Below are 17912 nucleotides of genomic sequence, written 5' to 3' on the forward strand. Positions count from 1 at the left end.
TGTGTGTGTGTGTGTGTGTGTGTGTGTATTTTAACAGATTAGGGAAAGCTGTTGATGCGTAGCTCACAATATGTGATTGCTTCTGTGTCTGCACTTTAGAGGACGCATACCCTCCGTTGGTGTAGCTCAAGGCCTGAGGGAGAACAAGAGACAAAGTTATGTTGGTGCTAAGCGGAAATAATGCCCATGCAGATGGGGCCATTGAAAGTATATTGGAGAAACACAGTGCAGGAATGAGAATGTTACATAAGATGATAACAATTCAGATTGGTTGTGTAGTTCACTACACATGTCTCATTAAATGATAAAATAATAAGAAAAGTTAGAGTGATTCATTGTGTTACACAATATGACATGTAAATGTTGTGAGTGTGTTTTATTTATTTCTCTGCGAAATTTGTTTCATTCTGAATTTTAGTGTCATACTAAATTTTAGTGTCATTCTTTTGTTCTGTTGCATGGATGTATGTTTGTTCATTAGCAGGATCAGCACGTCAGTGACGTGCGGTGGAGAGAGATGGCATCTAGGAATCACAATTGTGGCTTTCCTGTGAATTAAATTAATAAATTATTAAATTAAATGGAAAAAATGTGGCCCTCTCTTGTTTAATCATTTGTAGCCTTGGTGAACATCTGTGCTAAAATAAATTGGTTTTGTGGTGCCGACTTAATATACCAATAGAGCTTTGTTTACCTCTTTTCTCAGATCAAAAGTGGTAAGACGGAGAAGGAGTGTCAGCAGCTGCTTCTGAGGAGCTTGCAGTACCTGGAGCGCTACATTTACCTCATCCTCTTCAACACATACCTGCATCTAGAGAAGAAAGACTCCTGGCAGCGTTCCTTCACTCACTGGATGGAACAGGTACAGGACTTCTTTCCATCTTTTCTCTATTCTTTCTCACATAGATTTTCATAAACATCTGCATTTTATATACATTAGTCTCGCTTTGCCAGACCTTCCTCCACAGCGCTGCACAGGAGGGTCTGGCTAGTCCACAAAGCATTCTGGGATGGAAGAAAAGCTCTGGTTTATTGGCATTTCTTTAAACCAATCACAATCGTCATTGGCGGCACTAAGCACTGCATGAAGCCCTGATGCTGCTACAAAATAGCCTTGGGAAGAAACTTGTTTTGGTAGAACGTGTGTATGTTCAAAAGTTGTTTTAGTCGTGCCACAGAAAACTTGGATTGGACAGATAGTCTAGCTAGCTGTCTGGATTACCCTGCAGAGATTAGCCATAGTCCTCACAAATCCACCGGAGTATATAATTCCAACACAAATGACACGTTAGGTAACAGAAATTAGGCAGAAAATAAGGACATACGGCGGATTTTTCGGTTATTTTTATATATATATATATATATATATATTTTTTTTTTTTAAGGACAGGGACTATGACTGATAACTAAGACGGAAATAATAATATGCCTTCTATTCAAACCCTAAATTACTTACACATTTACTGGTAATCACAGTTTTATCAAATTGTGGCAAGGGAACACAGCTTTAATTCCTCATAATGCTAAGTGTCGATATCTTAACAGAAGAAAAACACGGGGGGAACAGGGGATAAGGGACAGTGTCTTTTCTATTCTTTTTTCTTTCCACACTCACCGTTTGGTAACCGAGTCACTTCACAATGTGCCCAGAATTTTATTTGGACTTTCCTCCAGGAATTTACAAGCTGGTTCTGGTTCTATTGTGGCCTGGTTCTTCACACACTGAACTTCATAATGCCTTGGCTCTGTGTTTTTGTTGGTACATTAATCGTTTAGCCAGCTGGGCCCCTACAGTAAAGTGGATAATTTATGTGCATTCCAAACAAATGAGTAGTCTGTAAGTGGCACACACACACGCACACACACACACACACACACACACACACACACACACACACACACACACACACACACACACACACACACACACACACACACACACACACACACACACACACACACACACACACACACACACACACACACACACACACAATTAAAAATGTACGTTGCAATGTGTTAAACTCACATGGTGGTTAAAAAAAATAAGCAGTTTGGCAGATTGACCAAACACATTCAGTTTGATCAGCTGCGCACATGTGAATTTGAAACTTAAATAAATAATATATCTGCATTATATGGTTTTGTTTACATGTCTTTGCATTTGGTTTAGATTAAAATGTGTTTTCTGTTTTGTTGTTATCCCAGCTTTAGCACAGAGGCACAGCAAAAAAAAACACAGCCAAAAGCCTTGAATGTCTGAAAACTCATTGAATGAAAATCTCTTCCTTCTTTGTCCTTATCGAGATGGAATGAACTCAACAGAAAACACGCTGAATTCCAAAATAGTCTGGAACAATAGCTATGAAAACAATTGTCACAGAAATATGCACGGTCAATCAGGGCATATTCTTCCTGTTATGAATAGCAAATATATGTGGTGCATCAGGGTGACTCTAATGGCTCAGTTATGCCATGAGAAAATACAAGTGTGCACACAGGGAACAGGAACGCTCTACTGTAAAGCAGGCAACAGAAAAAATGTAATTATAACATAGTATTGTAATGTCATTCTTAATTTATTTCTGCGTTTTATCATTGAGGTAGACTTTTGTTTTTGAGAAAATGATGATCCAAAACCATGGCTGGCCAGACAATTTAACAATGAGCTGAAAATGATTACAAAGCTCTGTAAACTGAAGAGAGCTGCAGATTCAAGTGATTTTCTGTGGGTTCACCACTATGGGCCATATCTTTCATATTGTTATAAAAGATTGATTTTTACCCAAAACTACCACACTCCATTGTTACACACCTGAAAAAGTAATTTCATCGATTTGGTTTGAAACTTTACTAAAGAGTGGGCCCATAAAATACAATAATCGTTTATTGTGTAAAGACTGTCTTTTCATACTCTGTCCTTTCATACGTTGAGGTTTTTTCCATAAGCAGTGTATAGTCAATCCAACTTTTAGGTGCTGTTTTTGAAGACCTTTTTTTAATAGGAAATTATACAGTTTATTGTAAAAATATTTCTAAGCCTAAATGACCATGATAGCCATGTTTATGCATATATATCATTATAGGCAGTTCAGTTTAATTGGCTGCTAAGTGTAAATAATAATCAAAATGATCCATCTGTTAAATTTGCCCCTTCAAAGCTCAGTGGTTAAATCAGTGTCCACAGGTGTCTTCTGATGCACTTTTGACTCCCAGCTTCTGGCTATCTATTCAAACACCTGGGGCCATGTCTGAGCTGGATGACAATCACGTCCTTTAGATGTGCCAGTGCAGTCAGTTCTCACCCCCCCGGCCACTGGGAAGGTCTGGAGGAAAACAGGTGAGCAGGCCGGCATATCACAGCCATTCATCAACTGCACAGAGAGCATCATTCAGATGGCACAACAATATATCACATAAGCCAATTTTCAGGGTATTTCAGGCCTGACCATTATCTCCAGAGCATTAAAGCTACACCTGCTTCAAACCACTGTGATTCCTCTCTGAAATGACAAACAATTGTGCAATTAATGTGAGATGTCACAATAAATACTCAAATAAGATGCAAAGTTACTGTCAACCAAAAGCAACACTTCCTGATACAAAACCTTTAATGGGAAAATTCTGGAGGGGGTGTTGAGTTTCATTCATGGTAGCTAGGGCTGCAAGATATGAGCAGGATACATGATATGTAACGTTGAATATCGCGATAAGGATATTACTTGCAACAAACAAACCGATATTAAAGTGTGCTCAATTCTGCCTTTCTGCTGCTTTCAGTATTCTGCTAAAATCAACAAAATGCTTGTTAAATATAAAAGAAGTGAAAGGAAATCATTTTCAAAATGTTTGTATTGAACATTGAATGAAATGTAAAAGGCATCACACAAAATAACAGGCTACATTTTCAAGTGCCGTTTCCTACTGATATTTCTTTCAAATAACACAAACAGCCTCTGAGTGTCTTTTGCGATATGTCGTAACATTACGCAAAAATCTTTATTGCGGCAGTTGATATTGCGATGACAATAAAAAGTGATATATTATACATATACATATATACATAATGGTAGCTTTATATTGTTCGGGGAAAAGAGAGTAAAACGCCTGATATGATTCTTGCTGTACTGATGAACTGAGTTTATCAAGACAACGTGTAAACATGGAGAACATTTTGAGTTTGGATTAACTGGGTAACGGGTAGAGGCCCTGTTCTCTTTGCTTCTCTGGTAAATGCAGGCTGTTATTAGAAACCTATGATATAACTCAAAAGAGATTTTCATTTTTTGCAATGAGTGAACCACAGCTTACAGTTTGGTTGCACTTTTTGAGCGGGGGGCCTGCGACTTTTGGCACATTAGAGCTGCACGATTATGGCCGAAATGATAATCATGATTATTTTGATCAATATTGAGATAATGTTTAATCATCACAATAATTTATTTTAACCAAAACTAATTTTATTGTCATAGGCTATTTATTTTTAACTGCTTTCACATCAATATTGTGCTACATGCCTCTTATGTTATGTCTTATGAAGTTGTATGTTGTACATACATACAGCTGCAACACATCTAAAGGAAAATTATTTGAAATAAATAGCCTAGGATATATTTAAAAAAGAAAATTTGGCTCTGAGAAAGCGCCTTCACTTGTTTTTAACAATAACTGATTGAAAGGGCTAGGGAGAGAGGGGGAGTGCAATGGACTGAAGCGTATGCTACTCACAGACTGATAGCTGACTCCTTATGATTGGGTCCAGCACGAGTTGAATGGCGAGTCAGCGGAGTTACACACGTGGTGTGTATGAAATGTCTGTATTGTCACTGTGCTGCATTTTTTTAAAACTATGATATTCTGGCCATGGGTCACATCTTTTGCCCAGGTCCAGCAGGCTCCGTGTCACACGCTATTATTCTATGAACTGAAGTTAGTTGCATTCAGTAACTTCTTCTGGGTTTTTCGCCGTGACCGCCGTGATAGAGTTACCAGCGGAAACACTGGAACAAATACAGGTTTGCTTCTTATGCTTAACAATATACAGCTGTGTTAAAAACAATTAAAATTGTGAACAAATGTCAGAAGTGTGGACCGGCGGCCGCCGTGTCTCTCTGTGTTGCTGGGAGCCGTATGTGAGTGAATGGGGGCGGGGCTGCGCGGAGAGTAAGAGGAGAGATCCAACACAGGCCCGGCTTTACAGAAGAAATGGGTCATGTAACGCCACATTAATACACATCGATATCAACAAAATTGCTTTGTTTGTGGAGAGGCAGCGGATGCGAGGACATTAGGTGCACCGGTGCGACCTAGGAAAAATGTTAGTCGCACCGTAGTGCCATGGGAGCTTAAAGACACTAGCATTGGTCACTGCTGTTGTCTGAAAAACAACACAGACGGGACAAAATGTTGTTTACTGGTAAACCTTGTGACCGATGTATGACCAACTGATATCTGTTGTGGAATTTTCCTCACGTTACTCTGTCCTCTGTGACTGTCTACATCTAGAAACTAAACTGTGCGGTGCAGGGAACAACTCTGACTGGCTCAGAGTTCAGACTGGAGCGGAATGACTCATTTAAAATATTGCTTTATCACGCAAATTTGATCATGGGAAGCCAAAATCGTGATCAGGATTCAAATTTGATTAATTGTGCAGCCCTACACATTATAAAGTGACTTTCTCCACTGACTAAATGAAAGTTTAGTTAACAGCTAACTAGCTCGCTGACAGAGTCCTACGCAAACCCAACCACATACTAGTGCTGATCATTAAGAGGTCATCAGAATAGCAGCACTGTCCTACTTATGGTCTAAAGTCACTTTGAACAGAGCTGCTGCATGAATCAAATCCAATTGACTTGATGACTGGACATCCAACAGCATGATCAGCGTGACTGTGTCTCCGCTTGTAGCAAACAAACTGTACCTAAAGTTAGATGCTGTTTATCTTCTGGATGTCAGTGGAAGGGGGTTTGAATTTGCAGCACTGACCTCATTAACAATTTGTTACTGTACACTTTATGCTTTATACATTTACAGTATGTGAAAGGTTAAAGAAATCCGAGGCACTGTAAATGGTACTGATTTGAAAACGTCTTTACGATTTAATGGCTATTTTAAATAGCTATTTACAGTATGCGGTTGAAAATTAGAGCATAGTGGGAGACGGGTAAGTGGGATGACATTTAACCAAAGTCCCTGGCTTTGATTCAGTCATGGCATGAACCCTAAAGCAGAAACCTGCTGGGAGTATATATCTCTATATCTCAATCAGCATGTGTTTTCTTTCTAAAGAAACTTCCTCAACATGTCACATTGTTTGCTTGACAGGAGTTCTACAATTTGAACCAGTCCAATTCTGCAATGGGAGACGGTTGCTGTGGAAACCATTCTCTTTGGCATTAGGATTAGGTGTCATTTTTAAAGAAATCTTTGTTCTGATTGATTTCTGTGAGAGACTTACAGAATAGACAGCAAAAGATGTCAGCTGTGACCAAAAGATGCAAAGACAATTGACCATCTAAATATCTTGAGTTGTTTGTTTTGTTAGCTGTTCACTCTGATGGTTATGTGCCGTGTTGTCTCCACTGTGTTCTTAATATCTTTTGTCTTCACTTGTTGAAGTGAAGATCACAAATCATTCTCACACCATTCTCAAAATTAAAACGACGGTACAGTACAGCAGACTTTAAATCAGGTCAGCTCACAGAATGTTCCTCCAAAATAATTCTCTCAAGGTTGTCGCCTTGATAAAAATGAAAACCAATTAGACTTTGAAACACTCCTCCAGGACTAATTTTGTGTTTAAAGAACATGTAATTTAAAAAGAGTAATCTCTAAAACAAATAGTTGAACATAAATATGTTGCAGGTCTGTCTGTCATTTTTTTAGCCCCGTCACCATCAGTATTGTGATGTGTTCACTGGCCCAGTTGCAGCAGAATCTGGCAGCGGCTCAACCAATGTAACCCAACCAACCCGAAGGCATAAATCATTAGCCTATCACCAGTGACCGTGGCAGGATCATTAATGACTATTGCAACGCCAGAGGCAGCGGTCATACCCAGCACCAGTCATACATTAGAGGCCATGGGTTACACGTGTGTGTGTGTGTGTGTGTGTGTGTGTGTGTGTGTGTGTGTGTGTGTGTGGGTGGTGTGGTGTGTGTTGTGTGTGTGTGTGTTGTGTGTGTGTGTGTGTGTGTGTGTGTGTGTGTGTGTGTGTGTGTGTGTGTGTGTGTGTGTGTGTGTGTGTGTGTGTTGTGTGTGTGTGTGTGTGTGTGTGTGTGTGTGTGTGAGATGTGGCCTCTGATTCTCTGATTTGGTCTTGATGCTTCTGTTCAGTCAGATTGTTTGAACACCGAAACACTTTTTGTGTTGTTTCACTGCAGACAAAACGATCCAGCAGTCATACAGTGGTGCTCAAAAGTTTACATACACATCGAAGTTGACTAAAAAGAGGATAAAAAAATCATGTTTTGGAAATTTTATTTAATACCTAAATTAAAAATGAGGTAAAATCCACCTTTAAGGACACCAATTTTCTTTGTGAATGAATAACGTATTGTAATAAAATAATGTTCTTATTAAAATACAGGGGTCATAAGTATACATACCCCTATGTTAAATTCCCATAGAGCAGGCAGATTTTTATTATTAAGGCCAGTTATTTCCTGGATTCAGGATATTATGCATCCTGATAAGTGTCCCTTGGCCTTTAGAATTAATAGCCCCACATCCTCACATACCTTCACCATGCTTGAGATAGGCATGGGATACTTTCTATAAACATCCCAATGCAAATCAACCAGGTATTAGTCTAACTGAAATAAACCATGCCTATCTCTAAGCAGGGTGAAGATTATGTGATATGTGGGCTATTTTAATTCTAAAGGCCAAGGGACTTTATCGGATGCATAATATCCTGAATCCAGGAAATAACTGGCCTTTAATAATAAAAATCTGCCTGCCTCTATGGGAATTTAACATAGGGGTATGTTATACTATGACCCCTGTTTTTAAATAAGAACATTTATTTATTTACATACGTTATTCATTCCACAAGAAAATTGGTGTCCTTAAAGGTTGGATTTTACCTCATTTTTTAATTTAGGTATTAAAATAAATTTCCAAACATGATTTTTTATTCCTCTTTTTAGTCAACTTAAGCATGTGTATGTAAACTTTTGAGCACCACTGTATTCAGGCCACATTTGAAGTTTACTGCCACATTGTGTGCACATTGGACAAATATTGTCCTTAGCATCATTACCCGATTTTGCCTCGTGGGCATGCAGTGAGATCAGAGCAGAAACATCAGAAGAGTTATTGGAATTGAAATCCATGTTTGCTAATCCAAAACATGGCCCTTTACACAATGGCAGGACTTGTGTACAGTGCATACCATGGATGCCTGCAGGAGAGGTACCCTATCAGTCACTCCAGCTGTTTTGATGTGTGGCACAGAGGCCTCCCTGTCCCCCTACACAGGCCCGGTATGTGCAGCCTTTGAGATAGCCGACTGTGGGAAAGACCAGCGCCTCCTTGTGCGCTGCTTCTCCTCAGCCGCTCCAGCCGCCAAACTAGTATTGGCATTTGTGATCTCTTCAGTGCAGAATGAAAGGCATCGACCCACGCTCTGCTTACTGTCACACATAAAGCTCGTCACTGCACACCAACAGTTTCAGGGCCGTAGTATGTGTTTTTGGGGGTTGTTGCGGTGAAGTTTAAACGACTACTCCTGAAAATCAGTTGTGAAATTGTATCATAGTATTCACTGTTGATCCAGATGGTTGTTTTAACAGAAAATCACTACTTTCTGCAGAGCTTCGAAGCTACGAGATGGCATTTAATGGAAGTGATATATTTACGTCTGTGGTGAAGAATCTATGTTTGAAATATACTGAACATAAAGATGTGGATTTGAGTGGTGTGAGAAGTCTGCCGTCCTCTGTGAAGGGGGAATGATCCTATGCGAGGGTCACTTTAGTAACGGATTCAGTGTTTCATTCACAAAAGACAGATTTTTGGTGCGAGTATTTAAAAAAAAAAAAAAGAGAGAAGAAGAATCAATGTCCCCCGCATTCTCTTTTTACTGTTTGAGGTTTCTATCTCATGCCCTATTTAGACAGCTGGGCTGTGGAGTAGATGAGTCAGTTTAAGTATGCTGGCAAATAGCACAAATCCAATGTCCTCTTGGGAGTCCCATCCACTGACTAATAGTTCAGCTGCACCCACTCATTTGTTCCCACCAAAGCGTTCATACAGCAGTCCGGCACTTGGCCAGGGACACGTCAAACACAAACATGAATGTGCTGAAAGATACATCAGTGCATGTATTTGCTCTAAAAAGCTGAATTTAGACAGGACAATAGAAGCTGCATGATTAAATGTAGTTAATGTTAAGACTGAGGGAAGGTTTAAACCAGTGTCGACGCTACAAATCAAAGGTTTTTTTGCGTAACACAATATCTGTTGTAAGATTTGATTTTGCATGGTCAGCAAGTAGGTAATCTAGACCACATTCTGCGGTACCTTGTGTTTATTTCTGCACAAAGCTGGCCAGCTAAGCTATAATCATTGTTAGTGAAAGGGATATCTTGATACTATTATTCCTGGTCATTGTTCCATTATGTCCTCCTCAGCATTCAACCTGACAGTGCATATTTAAAGTACTTCATACAGGATCACTCACAGGCTCAAGAACATAACCACAGTAGAAATGTTTTAATTTTGTGTAGTTTAAAAGTATCTACAAACGATGCCCTTATTTAAACATCTCTCCTCTTGCACATTTCTCTCTACTCCAGACTTTGCAGACTTCTTGACCGCCTGAGGCAAAGGGGGAGAGGTTAAATTGGCAAAGGGTTTGTGGCCACGTTACCTCCACTGAGTCATGCCCTGAACAACTTCTAGGGTCCTACAGGCGTGCTAACAGCTGGTCCTTCAAATGGGATTGTGATGTGAAAATCAATACATGGATAAATAAATAAATGGAACACCCTCCGGACTTTATTAGTCTCTTATATAGTCTTTTATCAAATGTAGTGGCTGTCATACACTGTTTCCTAAAGCCTCTCCTGCAGAGTAAACTGGGCAAGCTGTGGCACTTCTAATGAGCTATTCAATCTTTAAAGTTTTTTGCTGGGAAGTCGGTGTCTGCCGGGTTTGTTAGTATTGTTTGGCTTTATGGCCAGATGTTTCTGGTTGTCCGTGGTGCTTCCCATCAGTTCTATGGCGCTTGACAGCCAAAGTAGACCTGTTGCTTAACACGAAGGCTGAACTCTCTCTCTCTCTCTCTCTCCGTCCCCTCCCAACTCCAATTCTCTCCTCTCTCCCTCTCTCTCTTCTCTCTCTTCTCTCTAAGAAAACTGAATAACATATATTGTAATCATGGTGTTCCCAGGCTGTCCTATCACTGCAGTACAGTAGTCCTACCTTCCTATTCAATCAAACGGGATCATTGCACACGAGGCTTTTATGAATATTCTTCAATAGTAAATGTTCTGAATTAATGTAGTTGTCTTTTGTTCACCCATTCAGAGACGCGCACACACACACACATATTACCCCCCCCCCCCTCATCCGGAACAATTGGGGTTCAGTGTCATGCTCAAGGACACTTTGACACATGGTGAAGTAATTTTCCCAGTTAATGCATGACAGCTCATGATTATTGTATTGTGCAAAGAACGCGTTCGGCACACTCTTCATCTTGTTTACTTAGTATATTCACTTATTAAACAAAAAACATGAAGAATATTCATGTCTGCCTACTGGTGTAGGATGATGTACTTTTTATTTAGCCCTGAGATAACCCTGATGACATCACTATGACATCATCTGGGTCATTTTTTTCAGACTTTGGAAAGCTTGCACCAAAGGCACATATTTTCACAGTACTCTTTGTGGCAAGTAAACTAAAATTGATTTGTAAAGTCTGTGGAGTGCCCCTTTAAGTGCAATTTGGTTGTAATGGAGTTTCTTTTACATTATGGTGGTGTTTTTTTCTACTTGATTAAAGGATCTGAATACTTCTTCAACCACTTCCTGTCATTTTCAAACCCACATTAGATGCCTATTGTTCCAATGTAATAGCTCCAAATGTAGGAAACTGTTGGATAACATGCTTTAAATCTGAAAAAAATGGCCAAGTGGTTATGATGGACAAAAAAAAGAAAAGAAAAAGGCTGGCGGTGTTGACTGTTCATTAACATTTTGTGTGTTTCTGTGGTAGGTGGCTGCCAGAGCCAGAGTTTATGACATCCTCAACCAGCTGGGCTTCTCAGAGTTTGAAAACCCGAGGGACACGCCGCTGGCCAGACTGCGCTGCCGCTGGCAACAGCAAAACATGCAGTCACTTCCTTTCCGAGGGAAGTTTATCTGAGAGAGGATCACTGTGAACGCACCAAAACAGTACTGTGTTTTTCAGATTAAAAGACATTTACATTACCATTATTACACCTTCTATATTTACACCTGTATAATGCATATTTTCACTTCATCTATTGTTTGTGTTTTTGCTTTTTTTCTACACACTAGCAATGTTAACATTTTTTTTAGGCGTTTCAGTGGTAGCTGAAACAATCTTAGCAGAATGTTGCTCCTATATTAGAAGTTGATATTTGTGCCTGTGTGTATGAATGGTAGAACATAGAATTTCAATGTACTAATATTTATGTTTATGTTACGTTTTTTGTATTAAGGTTTCTTTAAAAGTTCTCACTTTTGGAGATGAGATGGCCTTTTAAAACTTCTTTTGGAACAAGCTGATTTAAATACTGTTATGGAGGACAGAAGCAAATTCCACTGTGTTGTCAGACAATAATTTTGGTTGTGTGTCACAACTGTTTGCTGTTTGGATGACCTGATATTTAGCTTGAGCCCTGTCTTTTTCTTCTTAGCACAGCTGCCATGAGTGGGTGTGCATTTGTTTAATTTGAGGTTTTCCATTTTTTCCCCCATGTACATATGAAAGTTGTTATTTTAAAGTGTCTTTAAATTTCCCAAAGCCAATCAGAGTGGATGTTGTTGAGAGGAGATTGGCGTAATATGCTTTCGGACTGAGTTTTTTTTTCTTCTTTATTTTGACAGTATAACACCAGTAATGTGTCAATCTGTTTCTTTTAACATTTATTTACACGTGTCATGAAACAGGTACTAACAATACAGCATGTCAGGAATTTTTGTGTTAGTTTGATTTTACTTTAAAGCTGTAAATGCGCCTTTGTATTTGCGCGTGTGAACATTGGAGCAATGTTGCTTAAAAGTTGGAAACATACACTTTTTGTCTATTGTATAAATGAAATGTTAACATCACTTCCTCATATGATTATATATGATATGAAAACCTAGAAATATTGAAGTTTTGAAACATATTTTGCATTCTTCTTCCTTGTCAAAACGTGGCGCCTACACTGTCCACAATGCAACTTGACCGCCAACAGTTTGGTCGGCGATTTGTCTGTGTTATGCTATTAGCAGTGCAAGTGACTTGTGACAAGTGATTACTTGACAAATACACCAGTTACCAACTGCAGCTCATGTTGGTGGCATCACCTGGAATGAGTCAAGCTAGTTCAATTGCATTGTCAGCCTATCAGGGCAAAACACTTACACCATTGTCTTTGTTCATCCAATGCCAATCATTGTTTGGCATGCCTACAGTACATTTTGGAAATACCTTTTCCTGTAGGGTATTTATTTGATTTCTAACACCTTTTTTTATTTTGTTATTCTTCACTTTGCTAACATTTCTTTAGTTGTAACTTGTAGCTCAGTGTGATTTTAAAAACATGATTTCTGCCTTAAAAACTAGAAAAATAAGCCAGAAAAGAAATCACTTCCTGCAGATGCCTCTCATTGCCATGTCAGTGTGTCAAAAAGAAATAGGAATGGACATTGAAATACCTTTTTTTTTGTTTTAGAGAATATTACAAACTTATCTTTGTATGAGTTGATAACACAAAGTTCATATGCAGGTTGTAAAAATACCTAACTTCTTAGCTATGCTCTAAAGTTGATGTGTGTTTTTTTCACACAGGCACTCATGGAGGAAATGCATTAGCTTGTATTCACTGTATGTGCCCTTTTCTTTTTTGGGGAAATACAATAAATAACTTAAATAGATTAAAAAAAAGCCTTTGTCTGCTTTTGGTATAATTTTATTGTTGGCTTTTCTACGGAGAAAAATTGAAATGTGGCAGGATTTTCTTGCCGTGGATATTTTGCACACAACTCTGTGTGAAGTTTCCAACTCAGCGACGGAGCCAAATAATTGTCTCTTCCCTCCTTGGCTTCCTGTCTTTTTCCTCCTTATCTCAGCATCATCTTTTGCTCTAGATACGCACCGCTAAGAACCCGCTCGTATATCCGGACGGCCTCTTTTTCTTATGTCGGTGCCAACCTCGAAGCACAGTGCAGGTTATGAGCATCGAGCAGCACACATTTACACAAAACAGATGATTCATTGTTAGGGTGAAATCTTAACATATCCCATATACAGTAATAAAGAGCTTAGGCAGATCAAAAGACTAATCTGAGATGTCTTTTGATGTGGACAGGTAAGGTCTTAATTAAAAAAATATATATATATGTTCACCCACACAAGAATGGAGGCCTGTGTGGGGATTAAAAGCCGCCGACCGGCACATCAGTGAAGCTCACTTGGCTTTGCTGGCCTGCTTTGAAAGGCTGATATCCCAGATCACTTCCCGTCTTGTAAGTGCATAGCAGGCTTATCTTTGTGGTGTGATAAAATCCTAACAACTTCCGTAATCCCAGACTATCCTGGATTATTGTAAATGAAAACCATGGACCAGATTGAAACATGCCTTTTATAGGTTGTTACTGTTGTTTCCTTTCCATATTATCTCAGTTTATGAACTATTTTATCCCGCTTTGTTAAGGGTCTGGCAGTGTCTGGGAGATATAAATGCACAGCCACACAAACACACGCTTCTGTATAGCACAGTGTCTGTTTCTTGTAACTCTACCAACAGAGACAAATTGGACATGAGGACCATGCTTGGATGATATAGCGGCCCCTTGCCTTTGAAATCCTTTCCAGACTCATTGAGATACTCCCCAATGTGAAACTCAAGCTAGCGGTTCTGAAGGATCCCGAGATTACGGCAGACAAAGAGCGGCATTGAGAGGTGAGCAGCGAGAGGGGATGTAATGAACTTCATGTGAAAAGCTTCCCTCTACAGATGAGAGAGCTGCTAAGGAGAGCAGGCATGGTGCCGGGCCAAGGGGTGCATGTGTGCGCCGCCGTCCTCTTTGATTGTTCTTGTGGGGATAAAGGCAGCATTACAAACACCTCAGAGACTCAAGTGTGCTTGCTGGGATTTGATCAATATTAGCAAGACAGTCAAAATCTTTGAAGGGATGTTCTTTAACTTGCATTGGCAGATACACCTCTAGGCCTTCATGTACTGTTGGCAATAATGCACAATCCCTGATAGGCCAGGTATTACACACCCCACTGAGCAAGGTAATGAAAAGTCTCTGCTGGCAGGATAAAAAAAAATACTGATTGAATTAAAAAAGAAACTCTTAAATGCTCCATTTTTCCCTCCTCCATTTGACCTTTTGGAATATAAAGTTTTGCTGTGTAGAGACCCTGGTTCCAAGTGTGGTTTATCTTGTGTGAACTGGATTTAAGCTACATAACAAGATAAAGTACTAAAGTGAAGCCACTGAGGATTATAGTGTCATACAATTAAAAATGTTTCCAATAAGGCTGCACATCAATTTAAATGTGTTATTTAAATAATGGGACATTATGATTAGAGACTTTAAATCTGCATGTGAAAAGGGATTTGTGTCAAAATATGCATTGGAAACGACAATCACTCTTATGGAGACTATTATTTTTAGAGACAACTTAAATCCGAATTAATATTAAGCTTTGTACAAAGATGGATCATACAAGAGTGAGTCTGACCAGAACTCCTCTGAGAATTAAATTATTTAAGAACTGACTTCCAAACCAGTTGACTTGAGACTTGAAAGTAAAAAAAACTCTTTAAACTGATGAGCCCTAAAAAAAGACTTGCGTGGAAAGGACTTGTGGTCAATTTCACAAGGAAACTTTGATTATGTCTTAGATCAAACCAACAGTCAGACTTCAGTAATACCCAAATGAACCCGTTTCACAAAGCCGTCTAGTTCTTGGCTTGACAGATTTAAATTCTTAAATCGGAGAAACTTTTGAATTAAGCTTTAATGGTAGTAATCGGTGCTTACGCTAACTCATCAGTCAAGCTCTGGATAGTTTCTGACAATGTCGTCACAGCTGGATATTTTCAAGTGGTTACTCTGGTCTCTAAACCCTCTCTTCCGTCTCATTGCTCGCGCTATACCATTGTTAGCAAACCATGAATTATGAGCCATGTCATTTGGTACCACTGGTCAGCAGGTATCCCCGATTATTATTGCTTTTCGTTCCGAGTTAGCTTTGGGTCAAGTAGCTGACCTTTTTACGTTTAAAAAAAAAAATGAATTTTTGTTGCATTCGGCTAACAAGGCTCTTGGTCTCAGCTATGTGAACAACACTGTTGATGACAATGAAATGTGCAAATGAAGTGTCAGCATTTAGACCTTAAAGACAGCAACTTCATAAAGACTTGTGACTTGAACTTGCTCTGACCAACATGAAAACTTGACTTGGACTCACCAAAACAACTCTGAGTCAGAGTGATGACCACAGTCATGTCTATTCATGTCACATCATGAAAATAATCTAAATTAATTTGTGATCAAGATGTATGGAGTTATGGCAGATTAGGTCAAAGACGCCCCAGCTTTAAGAATTTGGTAACCAATTACAGGAAAACAGTCACGTAAATGTGCCTTGAATCCCATGTGTACCATCGTACCAAATATGGTTATAATTGGCTAAAATTTGAGGAGTGAGGACAATACTGACTCATTGAACCAGAATCCAGGGAAGGTCAACTACATCCATCTCGTGGATCAAAATTAGGTAAAGTGTTATTTTGGTAACACTTTACTTGAAGGTATCTATACATCTTCATGACACATGAACCCTAACCATAATCCTAACTTGTCATGACAAAACCGAATGACACTTAACTAAAAGAAGAGTTATGCCATCAACGATTATGATTTTTTTTTAATGATGTTTATGACACGTTCATGACAGTGTCAAATCACTCTTATGTAGATACCTTCAAGTGAAGTGTAACCGTTATTTTTTTTTATAGCTAATTATAAACGACCACATGGTGGCGATACTGTCATGGATCTACACCAAAACCTAATTTATTGTTCCTTGGCCTAAACATGGCTGCAGTAAATAACTAGTTAGTAACGTGGATGAATAAACTGGTTAGTAGACTAGTGACTACTACTAAATGGACCTTATGGTGCCAGTGTTGTCAAGTGCTGTTTCCAAGGTCAACCATCTCAAGTCTGAAAACTACACCAACATCTACGAGACAGAGCCACAAGGTAAAATATGACTTACCTTAGAGTTTATTGTATTTAAGTTTCAGAATCTTTCACACATTTTCTACTCTTCTTACAAACACAACCATGGTCAAAACTTGAAGAACTGTTTGCACACAACTAAACAATCTGTCAACAACAGCTATAAGCATTTAACTTAAGCTAGCGACATGATGCTAACGAAGCTAACTTAAACTCATTGACATACTAACGCCATTAGCGTCGTAACGTTTTAATATTTGTTGTTGCAGAAAACCGGTAACCGCTTTAAGGTACGTATTTAAGGTAAGTGAATGACTAATATTACTTTGTATCCACATACATATGTTCTTTAGGGAATCAAAGAGAAATAAACAAGATAAAAACAACAGTAAGCTCTCTTGGTGCAGACTCGGAGCAAAAATACGGTAAGTAAGAAGGGACAAAAGGTACAAACCGTCTCTCCCTCAAAGGAGCAGTAACATGCACATTAAATATCAAATAATGTTGGTCCTTTGAGGCCGTTTTGCCTGGTTGGTAATCCAAGAGTTAAAGTATAGTTTAATAGCTGAAACAATGGCATTGTCACCTTACATGCATTTATTTTCCATCTGTGATTTGTTAGTTTTGGAAGGAACAGGAAATAAATGTCCTATGGCGTCAGATCATAAAATGCTTGTGTCATACTGAAGAACATGAACAAAGCCATTATTGTGTCATTTAATTTGAAAGACTTCTTAGACAAGACTTAGGTGAATTGTCCTAAAGTGGAACATTTTTGAATTTCAGACTTCTGTGACGCATTCCGATGCGAAGCCAATACATTAAATCCTCATCCAATACCATTTTAAAAACCCCAGGATATGCCCTAATCAAATCAAATCAGTAGACTTAGCACAAGTTTGAAAATAACTGCAGCCTCCTAATGTGGGACAGTTGTGTACCTAATCTGGGACACATGAAAAGTCTATGATTAAAGGCCAAAATCACCTTGCGTCAGGTAGAATAGAAAAATAAATTAAGTTATTCATTTTCTTGATTTTGGATTGATGAAGCATGATAATTGGATATCATCCAACATGGTGTCCACTTGAGTTATGTTGGTGAAAGTGGCCATTGCTGTACTTATCCTGCACAGGAGAGTAGATTTAGGGACATTTTAGCCCTGGCCAACAGTTTTCGCTGAGGGACAATCTTCCTATACTCCTCTATGACTCCTTTCATCCTGTCCTACCTCCACTGATTTAGTTTCTTTCTCTTATCCTTTCCCTGATTCTTCCTATCACTCTGCGTCTCTTCCTGTCTTTGTCCCCTTTGCCATTGTGATCTTAAATACATTTTATTGAATGGCTTTATTGGTTTTCCACTGAGTTTTTAAATTCAGAGCTATTTTTTCATTTTAAGACACCTACTTCCTTCACACACACACACACACGCACGCACGCACGCACGCACGCACGCA

The 17912-nt window shown here is 39.0% G+C and overlaps 1 protein-coding gene across 5 annotated transcripts in view; it reads left to right on the forward strand.

The window, feature by feature from the left end:
• The window catches only part of pald1a (phosphatase domain containing paladin 1a), a 52901-nt gene extending 39779 nt beyond the window's left edge, over positions 1–13122 (forward strand). For 4 of the 5 annotated variants that reach the window (XM_032501404.1, XM_032501405.1, XM_032501406.1 and 1 more), the window contains 2 exons: positions 707–862; positions 11235–11384. In XM_032501404.1, coding sequence (XP_032357295.1) covers positions 707–862; positions 11235–11384 — 306 coding nt within the window. Of the gene's footprint in view, positions 1–706; positions 863–11234 lie in introns of all 5 variants that reach the window. The other variant, XM_032501402.1, reaches the window with a different exon arrangement.
• The last annotated feature ends 4790 nt before the right edge of the window (positions 13123–17912 follow it).

Source organism: Etheostoma spectabile, chromosome 21, assembly GCF_008692095.1.
Source record: "Etheostoma spectabile isolate EspeVRDwgs_2016 chromosome 21, UIUC_Espe_1.0, whole genome shotgun sequence".
NCBI lineage: Eukaryota > Metazoa > Chordata > Actinopteri > Perciformes > Percidae > Etheostoma > Etheostoma spectabile.